The sequence below is a fragment of the Gallus gallus genome, chromosome 1, assembly GCF_016699485.2.
Source record: "Gallus gallus isolate bGalGal1 chromosome 1, bGalGal1.mat.broiler.GRCg7b, whole genome shotgun sequence".
In the NCBI taxonomy this organism is placed as follows: domain Eukaryota; kingdom Metazoa; phylum Chordata; class Aves; order Galliformes; family Phasianidae; genus Gallus; species Gallus gallus.
This window is the reverse complement of record NC_052532.1, coordinates 93,584,326-93,600,012: the sequence shown is the minus strand read 5'-3', so window position 1 is coordinate 93,600,012 and position 15,687 is coordinate 93,584,326. Positions and strand designations below refer to the sequence as shown.

The window sequence follows — 15,687 nt, the reverse complement described above, 5'->3', positions numbered from 1 at the left end:
GTGAGATTAAATCAGTCATTAAAGCAGTTCTGTAAGATATTAAACTTTCTATTAATTGCTGCTAAGAGAAAAACAAAAAATATGTGCTAAAGCATTTAATTTCATCATATATCAGATAACATTAATTACCTGAATAACTGAAATCAGTTTTCTACATGCATTCACTGATTTTGTATGTGAGTGAATAAAGATGATATTGCTTGATTAAAAAGAAGATAAGTCTTCTCAAAGCTTTGAAACCAGCTTCTCTGGTTTTCTGCAATGAGATGTGCTTGGATCCTGGAAAGAAAAACATGGGATCACTCAGTGAAACTTTTGCCTTCGGTCTGAAAGAAGAAAGGCTGTATCTAAAAATTACATCTCTTAGTTTTATCTATAATCAGTGTTATACTCTTATTTCTAGCAAAAGGGCAGATTCTTGGCGCATAGGAAGTGGAAGATACCTTGCCATATGTCTAAAGATATGTTTGAGGCTCAGTTCAGACTGGTGCTAACAATCAATTGCAGCTCATAAGTACCTCGTTATTAAAAATCAAGACTAGAGGGCCAAACAGCTTTCACACTGTTGGAGTTACATAAGAATAAATGAGTCACTGAGGATTGAAACAAGTATGTTTTACTCTGAAAGCTTGCTTTGTGATTTACACTCACATAAAATGTTTTTTTTTTTTTTCTTAGAATGGGGTTTTCCCAGTATCTAGTCGTTTCGGAATATTTTTCTCCTGCATAATGTCCTTAGAGCTCTGAATAAATCCATATCTATGGGTATTGTGAAGAAGCTTTACTCATAATTCCTCGAATTCTACTTTAAATACCAGTCTACAGTATTTTAATTATAACTTACTGGGGCAAATCCTAAAAAAATAGATGCAAATTATTAGATTTCTCTAAGGTTTGAATGATGTAAATTGGGATGCTTCTACTGACTCAGTGAAGAGGCAGCGGAAGATCGGACCCACAGTAAAACTCTTGAACCTCCTTCAATCATTTGTTTTAAGTGCAAAAGGAGATTTTTTTTTTTTTTTTTTAACATACTTACAAATAAAAAACTGACACGCATATCTGAAAATAAGCCTTCATCCTGTATGGAATTATGGGTTCTCTTTCTTACTGTGTTTTTTGTTTGTTTGTTTGTTTGTTTGTTTGTTTTTTCCCTTTGGACTTTGTTTCCTGGTGGTGGAAGTGTTTTCTGAAGGTTAGGTAATATTCATATTTCTATGATTAATAATTATGGGTGTGACAGGTTAAAGCCTGGTGTATTGGTAAAATACATTCAGATATCAAATGTTTCTAAACAGGTGGTCCTAACAGGAGAAAATATTTTATAACAGAGCATTTTATGTTCTGGAAATACCTCAAGTCAGCAGGCAATCTTTATATTTGTTAAAATAGCATTTTTAGGTTAGTTTTAATGCAATTTAGGTTGCAATCTCAAGGTTTACTATTCATTTTAAATACTGATGTAAAGGGGAAGACTGGGTCAGAAAAGTTTTCTCCTTGTAATTGCATGCTTTAATTCTGGAGAGAAATCAAGGAAAACAAAAAATACAAGTCAGAAGACTAACGCTCAGAATGAAGCACTCAGAATAGGCTGGATGTGTCTCTGGGCAGCCTGGTCTAGTGGCTGGCAACCCTGCACATAGCAGGGGGGTTTAAACTAGATGATCTTTGAGGTCCTTTTCAACCCAGGCTATTCTATGATTCTATAAAAATAGAATACCAACTTTTTTTTTTTTTTTTTTTTTTTTTTTAAGGACTGATATTAAAAATGCAGAAGTTGTGAATTGTAAGCTTTCCTAAAAACTATGTATTGGATTAATTGCTGTGTTTCCTGTTTTGAAGAAACAATCAGTTAATGTACAAGTAAACAAGCAGGGAAAGCGCAAAGGAATATTATTTCCCATATTATCTTACATTGTGTTAGAAATATAAGACCTTTCCTGGCCTGTTAGTAAGCTCTCTTTACAGGTGCACGGAGAACAGAGCACTGAATAAATCAGGAATGGGAAGTTTGAGTTAGGGAAAACAGAACAGCACTGATCCATGCAAATATAAGTTTAATTGTTTGAAATCCCCACTCTGTTTGGATCATTTACAGTAACGTGTGAAATGCTGATCATTTTTTTTCAAAATAAACCAGTAATGCTAACCAGTTGAGCCTTTAATTTCTTTCTTCACTTGCAGCAATCACGATTACTTCCATGAAAGTCTGGTTCCCTTTCAGGTTTTTCTGGAAACCTCTTGATCTCATTGCATTAGTTATCTTGGGCCATCAGTTAAAGTCTTCATGTATTGCTATCTGATAATAATTTGTTCCTCTGGTCCACTGCATTGTCAAGAGGGTAATATATTCATCTCCTACAACACTACTGAAATTGCAGAAGTACTTGATGCCCTGATTTATTTAGGCACTTGAGGTCAGTGCCATAAGCATGTACTAAAAGTAAAGGAAATGTCTGCGTGACCAGCACAGGATTAGTCACCTGCAAAACGGTTTCCAGGGTTCATAAAAAAGCCAAACTTTTGAAAAAGATTTGCTTCGGGTGTAAGGTTAGAGCAGCTGAAATCTAAATGATGCAGTCGATGCTTTCAGTGGAATTATGACACGTGTGCACTAAACCCCTTTTCTTGTCTTGTACCATAATGATACACTGTGATACGTCAAAATAAAAACCAAAGATAGTTTTTGCCATTTTAAATTGTTTATACCATTTAGTATTTACTAGGACTGTTAGCATCACAATAAGAAATAATACTGTAACAGCATATCACATTTTGTTTGATTTTGTAGTGTCATGCTGTCTTGCTCTTTCATACTTTCTTGATAACGGGATATCTGTGTTGTCCCTGCTACCTCACTACTAAAACAATAGGAATTGGAAATTGGATGAAATAAAGGTTGGATAACCCTAGATTTTCAGGGTAAAGGTGTTTTTTTTTTTTGTTTTGTTTTGTTTTGGTTTGTTTGTTTGTTTGTTTTTAAGCATTGATGAAGGCGTGTTTTGTATTAGGAAACCATACAGGAAACAAGGGGTTATATTTTCCTGCTGAGTATGAACATTTTCCTTACTATAGCTTTGATCTCTTTTTAACTTTTCCTAAGGAAAAAAATACTACACATGTAAATGTTTCTTTCTATATGGCCTTGTTTATCCTTAAAATAGGTCCCCTTTAATTCATATAAGATATTTTCTTTGTGAGTGTGTATGCTTGCAAACCAGATGGCAAGCTGTTTTACAAGTTAGAGATCTACTACAAATATTTTATTCAGGCTTAAATCACAGTTTTTATTGTATATTGTATTTAAGTCATAGCTATAAATTAATTCCATTACATGGAAATAATACTTATAAGATTTTTTGACAGATTGCAAATTGTTCTATAGAGCTTTTCATTGACATTTGAAACATTATTTTTGAAAAAATTGTCAATTGGAAAAAAAAGAAAGAAGTTCTGTTTTAGGGACATTGTTGCATTTCAGAAATAATATCCTGTAAAATGCCCATAACAAGGTATTTTATCTGGAAGTCCACTGTAGCTTTCTTACTATGGTTTCTAGTTTTTGCAAAAGTAAAATTGTTCTTATTAAAATGTATATTATTGTATCATACCCTTAATAGCAGCATTCCATCATATCTACCTATAAATAGACAAATAAACAATTGCACAGAGTACTTACTATTCATTGTCAATATTTTTTATTTCGCTGTTAGATATTAGACTTTGGAATTCTCCTAGGGAGCATTTGCACTGAACATAGAAAGAAAAAAAAAAATATTTCCTTGGAGTAAACACAAGCTTTCTATCTGTGTTTCCTTGGAATGTAAGAATTTAAACTTTTAGTTCCACTGGTCAGTTTTGTTGCTTGCTTAAGGACAATGAAAATTGCGCAAGGGTTCAAATAAAAGCATATACAAGTCTCAATTAAATCTAGGGTGTAGTCTTTTGTAAGCAGAGAATAATGTGTTCCTAGATAATAAATCTTTTTCTCCTGTGTATCAACAAGATGTCTGTTTTCTTTTCTTCCTAGATACACCCTTAGTTAAAATCATTTCTTCCAATTCGTGGCCTGAAGAAGGACAATCTATAATTTTGACTTGTGAATCCAAAGGAAAACCAGTGTAAGTGATTTAACAAGTAATATGTTTTGTTATTTTCTTTATTCTGTTGTGATTGCAATCTTGAGCTTCAGAAATATGCTCTTTCTGTCTCTTCCTGGGGTGTAGTATAATCTCTGCCATAGAAAACCCCTCGAAGCCTATCTTCATTACCTGTCTATAGAACAACAGACTTTTACTTTGTCATCTATTTTAGTTTTCAGGAAGAATTCCAGCTGTGAGATATATATATATTTTTCAGTCAGGTATATCAACCTGAAAGGAGTGCAGGCTTTAATCAGCCACTGTTTACATCATTGAACTGATGATAAGAGAGAAAATGTCTCATGAAAATCTTCCTACATCAACTAGCCTAAGAGAAAATATATTTAACTTTCTGGATACTTTCACTGTCATTCAGAAAGAAATTTGAAGTGTAATGATATGTGCAAGTTGGCTACTGGTTTCTGTTGGAATTTTAAAAGATGTAGCCGGCTCTGAGAATACAAAGGTGGAAAAAGGTGAAAATTACATACCAAAATCTATGTAGCATAAGGCAGAATTTCTCCTTTTTGCAATTTTAATGATTTAATGGAATTGCTTGACATAGGAACCCGAAGTCATCTTCAGATGACATCAAGCATTTAAGCTCAGTTTCTCTTTTGAAAATCTCTTAAATCTCTTAATTTAGTTAGGCGTCATCTCAGTCATCTAAGTACTTTTATGTATTACATGCCTGTATTATTTTTAAGTAACTCCTCTGAACTGATCAGCACAGCAGCTAGATCATGCTTCTACCCTACTTGAGACCAGGATGGTAGTGTTCCTTCATATGAATCTTACGTGGTGCTCAATGCAATTGGTCTTCAGTGTGCCTGTATACTTCTGAATTATTATATGCTTTTGAGATACCTGTGTATGTATCTCACAAAATCCAGGTGCAACTACATCTTGCTTTTAGAATATATTTAAAGGAGAATAAATTTACCCTTGATCATTCCCTTAGGTATCAGTGGGTACAGAGTCCCTGCCCCTGATACTTTCAAACTCAGCAGAAGATGTACAAGTGTTTAATTTTAGGAAAAACATCAGCACCGATTGCTCTGAATACACAACTGGCTGAATAGTTTTCTGAATTTTACTCATGTCCATATTTACCACACAATATAGCAGGTGACAGCTACATGCAGAGATCTCTATTAGAAACACTGACTTCAGGGCATCTAGCCCCAGGTACTTGATTTTCACTGTTCATTGAACATTTACCATAGGGACAAAAACTTAGAAATAACGCAGTCATTACAGAATTTTAATTAACTGTTGTTTGTTTTGGGGGAGGGCCAGTTTGGCCCTTCATGTTTGGAGTCTTAACACCCTAAAAAAGTTCAGAGGCTATATTTCTTCTTTTTGAACTTTTTAGTTTTGTGAGATAGATATCTGGATGATTGGACATATGGATGGAGTTGGTGAGGGCTGTTGGAAATAGTAACAACTAAGTGTTACTCCTGCAGTTTCACATACTTATGAGTATTAGAAGAAGCATGATACTCCTCAGAACTGTAGGGTATAGAAATGATCTCAGCTGTCTAACATTTGTATCATAGATATTTACATCTGAACTGCTCTTATATCTCCAGTGATTATGTGGAATTTAGACACCTAACTCAGATGACTATGAGGGCTGCTCTGAAAGTAAAGGACTCCTATTTTACTGTGTTGCCTCACAACATCAGAGACAGATGTTGGTGGCATGGCAGTAGTGGTCGAACCTTCCCACCAATATTTCATTCCATATTGTTCCCATGTGACAGATGACAGCAGAGGGGCAGTCTGACACAATGGCACCTGGCATGGAAGTACATTTGGAGCAAAGGTGTGTCACTGAATTCCTCCATGAGGAAAAAATGACAATCAGTGATATTAATTGACACTGGCTGAATGTGTCTGGAGACCAAACACTGAATGTGAGCACAGTGAGGCAGTGGGTGGTGCATTTCAACAGTGGCAACACCAACAGTGCAGATTTTTCAGAGCACATTGTGCAGGCTCTTGTTCATCTCTGGCAAAAGTGCATAGCTAATGGTGATGACTGTGCTGAAAAATAGCATACTGTAGCTGAAAATGTGCTGTATCAAATAGCATTATTGTGTTCTTTGTATCTGTTCTACTTTGCATGGAAATAAATAGGAGACATTAATTTCAGAGCAACCTACGTATCTCTGTATTTTGAGATGCCAAAGAGAGGTGTATAAATGTAGATATCTATATATATCAAATTGTATATCTGTTTATTTCTTTAGATGTATACTACTCTTTATCTATGACTTAAAAACACTTTTTCCTAGTCTTTATTGAAATTTCTTTCATATGCTAAAAATACAAGACTGTTAAAAGAGGACAATTTGGTTATTTTTTTAAGATACCAGTTTTTTCAAGATATATTTCTTCAAGATACCAGTTTTTTCTTAGTTATTTCTGTAGGAAGTAAAAAGCCTACGAAACTATTATGTTTTAACCTGACATACAGTGTTTTTTAATAATACATCAATATTATAGATATTTCTTATATGTTGCCATTTGGAGATACTAGTAGAAAAACAATAATTAGAATGGATCTTCTATTGAGATGCTTATTGTTATTATTTATTTAAAAGAAAACTTAGTTGCAACCGTAAGTGATTCAACTGAAAGTATTATATGTGGTTTTCAGAGGTAAGCCAAATAAAAATTACACCGTGGAACTATCAAGGCAGGGCACCTCTGTGCAGTATGAGAACAAATATTTTGTTCTCATAAATGCAGTTCAAATTGTTTGTACCTCAAGAACTGCCAACATCAGCTATTCTGTACTGCTTCATTAGGTAAGTCTTTCACTGCACAGAGCAGTAATAAATAAGCATTCTCATGGGAGCAGTTTCCAGTTGCTTAGCATGACAAACAGTAATGTCATATTCCCAGCCTTCCTTCTTAACTTCTGGCAAGAAATTTGAGAGGTCCATGGAGTCCAAATATGTCTGTGGGAAGATTAGTGATGAACGGTGGACTTCACGGAGAGCTCAAAGCCAGCTTTGGTCCATCATAGACATTTATACATCATAAGTGAACTTCTATCAACTGTCTTCTGACAGCCCTCCTGTTTCTTGTAGGTGGCAGTGACTCATACCAGTAAATGAATGCTTACTATGGTTGCAGTTCTCATTATTCAGTTTTCATAAGAATGATGTTAGAGATGAAAACGGCAAAAGAATGAAGCAGGGTTGTGGCTGTGGTGACATTCACAATACTGATGGCTGCTGCAGAGTACTCCTTTCCTAAAAGAGAATGACAGAATGAGGCTAAAGCTGGAGAGCACACGCCACATCCTACCTGTCCCCACATCTTTATTTTCATTGATTCTATCCCTCAAATTATGTGCATCAGAGGTACCCTCTTATTCAAAGCTACACAGTCCTAAGGAAAAGCCCTATGTCACTTATTGTTTTGTTTAAAATGACATTTCTGGGAAATCAGCTGCCCTTCCAGAACATCCTCCAGACATTTATCAGAGAGGTGGGGAACAAGAATTTGTGAGAATTGAAGAAGTAAGGTCCTCCTAAGGCATTATGAAAATTTGTCCTGACCAGTGGATGGCCATGATTTTGGAAGCCTCAGACACATGAATTTGTGGAATTATCCCAAACTCTGAGAATGCTGGCTGTTAAGAATAGATTTGTGTCATTTCACATTTCTGGTCTTCAAGCAGATACAGCATTGTTGGAACAGGACTTTTGAGAGTGACCTAATGGGGAGAAGAGTAGGGGACTGTGTGAGAGAGGGTGTAGAGGAAGAGGAAAGACAGGGCAGCCATTTTGAATGATCCGGTAAAGCAACATGAGAGCACCAAAGAGGAGAGATGCAATTTCTGTAACTGCTGACTTCCCTGTCTGTTCATCTGACATCAGATGAAGTCAACCTTGCTTCTGATCAAGGTCCAGTGCTTATTAATATTAGAATAATTATTTTGGAGACAGGAGCTATTATTCTGGGTAAACATTGTATTACTGTTATATGTATTATATAATTATTAGATGATTATGATATTATAGTAGCGTTGGGATACCAATAAAAAGAGTGGGCTAGGTTTCTTGCCTGTTCTGCAGTGGTTTTGCAGAGGCAGACAGTGAGAGGGATTACTGCAGTGTCACACAGATTGTTGTATGTTCTCCCAGAGTTCCCTCTGGAATATGTGTTGTGGATAAGGCAGCTTCAAGCAGAGGTCAGATGCCTCAGAGGTGCTGGGGGGGGAGGTTCCCACAAGATCCATCACTCCTTGAGTTTGCCCCTGGGGGCTCTTATGTGACATATTTCATTACACGAGTCCCACATGGTGTGGATGAAATTACTGCTCACAGTGTCAGAATGGGAATGGTGAGATAGTGAGACTTCCTCACACAGTGCCTCTGAAAAGATACATCTTTCTTCTGCTTGCAACTCTGGCTAAGTTTATTGCCTGCAGGATCCAGTATCAAACTTGAGTGTTTTCTGAAAATTTCAAGTTGCAACTGTGGTTGCAGACCTCTAGATTTCATGATGGTCTGGTCTAGCTTATGGGAAGCTGTGGAAGTCTAGTGTTTGGAATATTATATGTAAAAAGAGTTGACATTCTCAAAATTTTCTGATGGTGGAAAGAGAAAAGAAACATACTCATCAGTTTACCACAGATTGTTTTTAAGCAGGCTTTATAAACAAAACTCACTGTAGAAATGCAAGACTTAGTTATTGGTTTGTTCAGCTGATTGTCAATTTTAATAATAATGACAGTTTTGTCAATTGTAGATGAAAGTATTTAGATATTTCTCAGTGTAACTTAGGTCAAAACTGCAGATGACACCTTATAGGTGACACTACTGTTCAACAGCATTTCTCTCTGTGAGAGAGGCACTACTGTATTGTTTCAGAGCAAATGAAAGTTAATCTTCTAAAGTTCTCAGTCCTTACAGCTATTTTATCTAGTTCAAAATTTTTAAATGAATCACCAAAAATTTGTTGAGCTTTAATATTTTGGTAAAAAATCTTGCTTGATACATCTGTAAAATGTCAGCATTCCTTTTTAATTTATTTCTTTTTTAGCATAATATAGTTTTATCTAGGTTATGTTTATTTCCCAAAGAAGAATATTTAATTAAGCTCCAGAAATCACACGTATTCTTCTGATGAACTCATATGCAACGTCTAGAATTTTCTGTAGTCCTATTGTCTGACAATATTTTGAATATATTGAAATAAAAATAGCTGTAAAAAGTGAAAACTAAAGAATGCAATGATCATTCACACTGTTGTCAATGCTTACAAAGGTTTTAAAGGGCAGAGTTTTTTTGTTGTCACAAGTTGTAGCTTCTACACAACATTACATCTCAACAGTATTGTGTACTGAGTCCACACTGCTTCAGAAGTGAACTCAAAACTGCCCCACAGAGATAGAAAGGTTCAATATTAATATTCTTAGTCATTGCTCTCTCCAAAGTATGCATGAAATAAAGTTTGAGGTATTTTTGTTGTTGTTATTGTTTTCCTAGTGCCATTTTAGAAAGCACTTCAAAATATAATAGAATAATTAGGTCATGGGAAACAAAGAGGGTGTTTTCTTTCTCCTGCGTGCAGAAGTGATAGGTCTTTCCATTCCATGCACTTCAAGGGAATCATAATATATTGGCCGACTAATGTAAAGAGAACATTTGGCCTTGCTGAAATAAATAAGATTTTTATTTCAGGGGAAGACTCACATTTGTATCCATCATTAGAATAATATTATTTGTAAGGTCATGAAAAAGTTACAGAGAAAATCACAATCAGGAATAAACACCAATAATTTTGTATACCCTGTAATCTAAAATGCAGTAAAATAAACATTGTAATATTCGAAAAATTCATCACTTTTGATAATGAGGGCACACCACATAATTGAATTTGAAACACTCTAAAGCTTGTGTAAATGATATGTATGATATCACCATAGGAAAGGAAATGAAAGTTCTGTCTTTTCTAATATCCATCTGAAAAAGATTACAGTGAATGAGACAAACATTTTGCAGTCTGATGGCAAGACCTACTTAGAATAACAAAGAAATACATGACGCCATTCTGTCAGTGACCCCAGAGAATGGCTGTTTTGTTTGAGAATGATCTGGTAGAGATCTAGGTGAAGAGAAAACATAGTGAAGATAGTTGGCAAAGAATTGGTTGTCCAAAACCAGCAGAGCCTAGGACCCCTCACGGCTTTTTCATCTCCGGATCTAGAATCTGCATCTATCCTTGCTGAATTTCCCTTCTTGTCTTGAGGAAGCTGTTTGCTTGTTCCTCTAGCCTGCAGAGGTCCTTCTAAATGCCTACCCCTCCCCTCAAGTATACTGAATACAACCCGTTTGGTGTCAATGACAATCTTAATGGGAGCACTTTCCAACTCCCCAGCCAGATCTTCAATATTAAACAATTAAACATAACACCTAGGAAAAACTCTTGAAGAAGTCTACTTGTAACCAGCCACCTCACAGCTCAATGGTCCAAACAGGTTTTCACCCATCAAGTAGTACACGCATATAGTTGACGTGTATCAGCCCTGCCAAGCTACAAGGATACTGTTGGAGACCATAACCGAAAACTTACTAGAATCAAGGTAGGTAACATCTACTGGTCTCCCTTTGCTTATAGATGTATTCATTCTTTCAGAGTTTTCAGTGTTTGCTAGTTAGAAAATTACCAAAATGTGTACTTTGTAGATCATTTGTTGCGGTCTCAGGGAGAGTAGGAAGAGTAGAAAATGCCTTCCTTCCTCAGAATAGTTGCCTTAGTTCAAACTAAATCAGAATAGAAACACCTCTAAATCTAAGGAAGACATGTTTAAAACTGCTTGAAGTGAAACATTTAAATTTCCTGACTTTCGTTATAGTATAAGAAATGTCATCATATTTTGTTTCCTGGAATGTTCAACATGATGAGCAGGATATAGCCTTTGAAGAGAATTCCTGACTTCTGCAATGGAATAATAGTTATGAATGATCTGTGTGATTCAGATTTTATTTGATACATGTCCTCAGATTGCAGAATTAACACGTGTTCTTCACAGGTGTCTATTTGTTTCTTCCCCATAGTATCTGAGAACTTAGCAAATAATTAAATGTTTATTTTTATCACACCTGTGTACATTCGAGTGCCTCCAATTTACAGCTCGGAACTGAAGCAGAAAAAATCCTATGAGCAAAACCAAAGAAAAAGGTTGCATGTTTTAATGTCTAATGTTGAACACAGTCTCCATTTTCCCAGGAGTATTTGATGTAACATAGAATGTAGCTCATCACTGGCTAGAATTGTAACACTGTGTTCTGAGCACATGTACAAATCTATGCCCAAGAGTCTGAAAGCAGACATGCGGAAAATAGCAGAAACCCATTTGCCATTCAAGTGTTAACATTTTGGTGTAAATAGTTTGACAATATTGATTTGCAAGTACATTTTCAATATAGGGTTAGATCCTAATTCAGTAATATAACGGCCAGATTTTCACCTGTGCATAATTCTTTCTGTCCTACTTCGACATGATAGACTTCCCAGCTGCTTGAGAAGATGAGATGGAGGTACTGAAAGAAATTATCTCATTTTCTGCATAGATTTTATTTATTGCAGAGTGCTATCTGGGTTATGAATACCTATCAGCCTAGAAAGGAATGCTGGTAGCAACTATTCCTGTATGACCCAACCATAATGAATCTGGAAAAGCATGCTTGTTTCTGTATTTATAAATCACCTTGCAAAATGAATCTAAAACCCAAGCTGCATGCTCAGTCTGTATGAATAAATATTAATGATTTGGAAAATTGGATGAATTTGTCCATATCCAAAATGTAATATTATTCTAATAAAATATGAATATTGTATTAAAGTATTTCTCCCTTAAGTTTAAGACATTTGTACATAAGAATCTCAAATTCTGTTTCCATGTTTCTCTGGAAAGGGCCATTACAACTTAAATAAAGTAGGTCAAGATAAAAAGAAAAGTTAGATACTGGATTTGTACTGTTTTATGTTCAGATTTAGACAGCCTGTGCCTTAGGCAGAAAAGTGGATTGTTTAGAATTTTGTCATAATCAGTAAGCTTTTAACAAAGAGGAACTCTACCTAGCCTCCTTTACCTTGATGCCATAACTAGGATGGATCTCTAATACCTCTCAGCAACTGAGGCATACTTTTTTTTCTCAGGATTATGCCTTCTGAATGCTGGAAGTTTACAGTTAAGTTTCCAGTGACACATGTCACACACAGCTTTGGGTGAAATTCTGTAAATATGTTCTTAGATATACACTTTCATATGAGATAAAATATCATCTGTTGTTGTAGGTTTGGATAAAGGTAAGAACCCCAGCTCACAGTTCTCAGCCCTGTGTTCCTTACCACTGTGGAACAACTCTCGAGATGGCACAGGCTCTTCTATTCTTGTCTTTCAACTTAACCATTTTCTGCTAAAATTCACCTCTCCTTTTTGTTCAAGTTATCTTCTTCAGACTTAGCTAGTTTAGCAGTTAGATCAAGTCTGTTTTTTTTTTTTTTACAAATACAAGTATCTTTATCCCATCTCTGTTTTTCATGTGTTGTTCTTCTTTCTTGAAAATTTTCTTTACCTTATTCTAAACAACACTTTGTATTACATTTTTGTATTTAGGCTCTTCACATGATCTTTTTTTGTTCTTTGGAGAAGTGTGAAAATGTATTTCTGTAAGAGGAACTGATTATATTTTAGTAGGTGATTATTAACTCATAAACAGCCTACTGTTAATTTGATCTGATGCCATATAACCCATGTCAGCTAATGTTAATCATTCTGTATGCCATGGTCGTCAACCACACAGAAATTTCTTATGAACCAAACTTGTAAGATTATTTCAAAAACTGTACTGAAACATTATGGATGAGTTAAGCATAAATTTTCTCCACCCACACAGGCAGCAGTGGATATATTTAAGAAAAATTTATCAAAATTAAACAATACATTTCAGAGCTTTCTAAGTGGGAAATGTATGGAGAAAATACATTTCATTTGCAACAATAGACTGATGACATCATGTGATGTAGGTAGGCTTTGTAAATCATAATATGCATAAGTGTTATTAATGGTGAACTTTTTCAGTATCCGAGTTTGATGCCCGGTCTATTTTTTAAATAATTCCAGTTAATAGTCACTGATGCTGGTCCAAATATCTGTTAAATCCAAATTTGACCACATTGGCCAGGATTTTACTATCACTGCTGTAATTACTTTCTTCAGATAGTTGGCCAATATTTAAATAGTTGTCTTAAAAAGGAGTTCATCATAATGGTATCTCCTGCCTTGATTTAGTAAGCATCTTTTATTATGCTGTGTTGACTGAGTATTCATTTTCCATAAAATATTCTAAAATCTGATGAACATTATTATATAAACTGTAAAGAAAAAACTCCATATTGAAGCTTTCCAGATAGGTAGTTTGTCTTTACAACAAAAAGCCAATTATTTTAAAGGATTATGTAAACATTCAGCTTGAAAACTTATACACCAGAATTCCACCGTGTAATTGTGCTGTGATGTAGTAGATAACATAGTAAGAAGTAGGTAACATTTTTGCTGAATTACAGCATGTGTACATAATAGATTAAATTTCACTTTGTGTTAAACATCCTGATAGTCTGAGAGGCTATATCTTCATTTCACAGCTGGGGCCTTCTACTGGTGTAATGAAAAGTGTGACATGAAAAGAAACAGGGGAGAATTAGTGCCTGACTAAAAATTACACTTTAAAATAAAACCTCCTGCAGTGCAAAAGAACTTCCCCTTTAGTGTTCTGTAACATAATCACGTTACATAATAGGCTCAATTCAGTCATTGTTTTTTCTCTTTTTTTTTTAAAACGTCCCATTTCTGCAGTGTTTATACAAAAAAAATGTTGCAGATAGTACATTGTGGAAAACAATACAATGCAGGATTTTTAGTGCTCATTAAATCCATTTTGCATGCAAATGCCTTTTGAAATATTTTTCTCTTCTCTTTTAGTTGAATGCCTAGCAAAGAGCAGCTGATGGAGTTCTGTACAATATGAACACATCCTAAAATAAAAGAGGTCCATAGAAGACAGTAAAGTTGAAATACAGCATGTGTAATTCCAATTCAGTGCTAGACTGGAAGTTAAAATGAAAGAAAATATTTTGGGAGATGCTATGATAATTTCAGTAAATAAGAAATTAGCTACAGTTGCAAGTGAACAACCATCAGCAATAGAACACAAGAGAACATGTTAGCTCATTTCCATTAGTGCAAATCATACTCAGAGTATTTTGCTCTCTGACACAACTACAGAAACAGAGCTTATTCTCCCTATAGCAGATGTGATTTGGAACACACAGCATCATGGAGAACACCAGATTATGGTGTATCTGTGTTCCCCTCTCATATTTAGAGTAGCACAGCTCCCTGAGAAAGTTTGTGTGCTGTAAGCTAGTCAAATAAAGCGCCATCCTTCCACAAGAAGTGATCGTGTAAAGAACATAAAAAGGACAATTCAATATCAAATTAGGATTTTTTTTTAATCTATATTTTTTTCATTTCTTCCTTGTATTTGGTATCCTTTCATTCAGAAATTTGTCTCCTATTTGGAATGGTATTTGTATGGATGGAGGAAGTGCATGTATCTTCCCACACAGAACTTTTTTTGCATTAGCCCAGCCAATTAGTGCAGCTGCTAAAGGCTGGAAAACAAAGAATAGAAAAGTATTCAAATAACTTTTTTTATTTGTGAAAATGTACAACTTTTTGGTGTGTCAGCATAGTCCCAGAACAGATTGAGATGACAAGGTAAATGCGATTATGGTCATAACATAATGGTAGGAAAGAAACCGGTAAGAGAATGAAATATTAAAACCTTTCATTAATAGTGTAAATTAAAAAATCTTTCTTTTCTTTTTTACTCTTACTTTGTCTTTCCCTTGCAAGGAAAATCTCTCATATTTTTGAGACTTCAGTTTGGCTAGTGAAAACCAAGATCTCCAGATATGAGGCTTGGTATTTTAAGTACCGCTGTAAACTGTTTCCAAAATGTATATTAGAAGACCTGAAGAAAGATCGACTCTGGGATTTGTAGTCTTTGACAGGAGAGCAAAAGTGGCATGCAGGAAGGAAGGATGCAGAATTATAGGTAGGAGATAACAGCCAGTAAAGTACTGTAGCTGTTTGCATGGTTTGTCCCTCACATAAGAACCTGCTACGTGTACCTGAGAGGCTGAGCAATGACTCCAGGGCTCTGAATGTGAGCAGACCAGTCAGGGAATGACTCTACCAGGTTTTAGCTGTTGGAGATCTCAAGTGACAAAAAAAAAAAGAAAAGAAAAAAAGAAAAAAAAAAAAGAAAAATTGTGAGGAGCACCTAGCAAAGGTAATTAAACATATTAGCTAATCTTCCTTGAAATGTATCAAGGAGACAAAGTTTTCATTTTTACAATCAGCGGAGAATCAAGATACAAGAGGAGCTCAAATGAATTCACTGTATCAATATTTACTGTGAAAGAAAATGGGTGCATTACCGACTATCTC

General features: G+C 35.2%; 1 protein-coding gene across 4 annotated transcripts in view; it reads left to right on the top strand.

Moving 5' to 3' along the window:
* CADM2 (cell adhesion molecule 2) overlaps window positions 1–15,687 on the top strand; it is a 655,431-nt gene that overhangs the window by 545,679 nt on the left and 94,065 nt on the right. For all 4 annotated transcript variants that reach the window (XM_040651269.2, XM_025144700.3, XM_015298395.4 and 1 more), the window contains one exon: window positions 4,031–4,121. In XM_040651269.2, coding sequence (XP_040507203.1) covers window positions 4,031–4,121 — 91 coding nt within the window. The remainder of the gene's footprint in view (window positions 1–4,030; window positions 4,122–15,687) is intronic.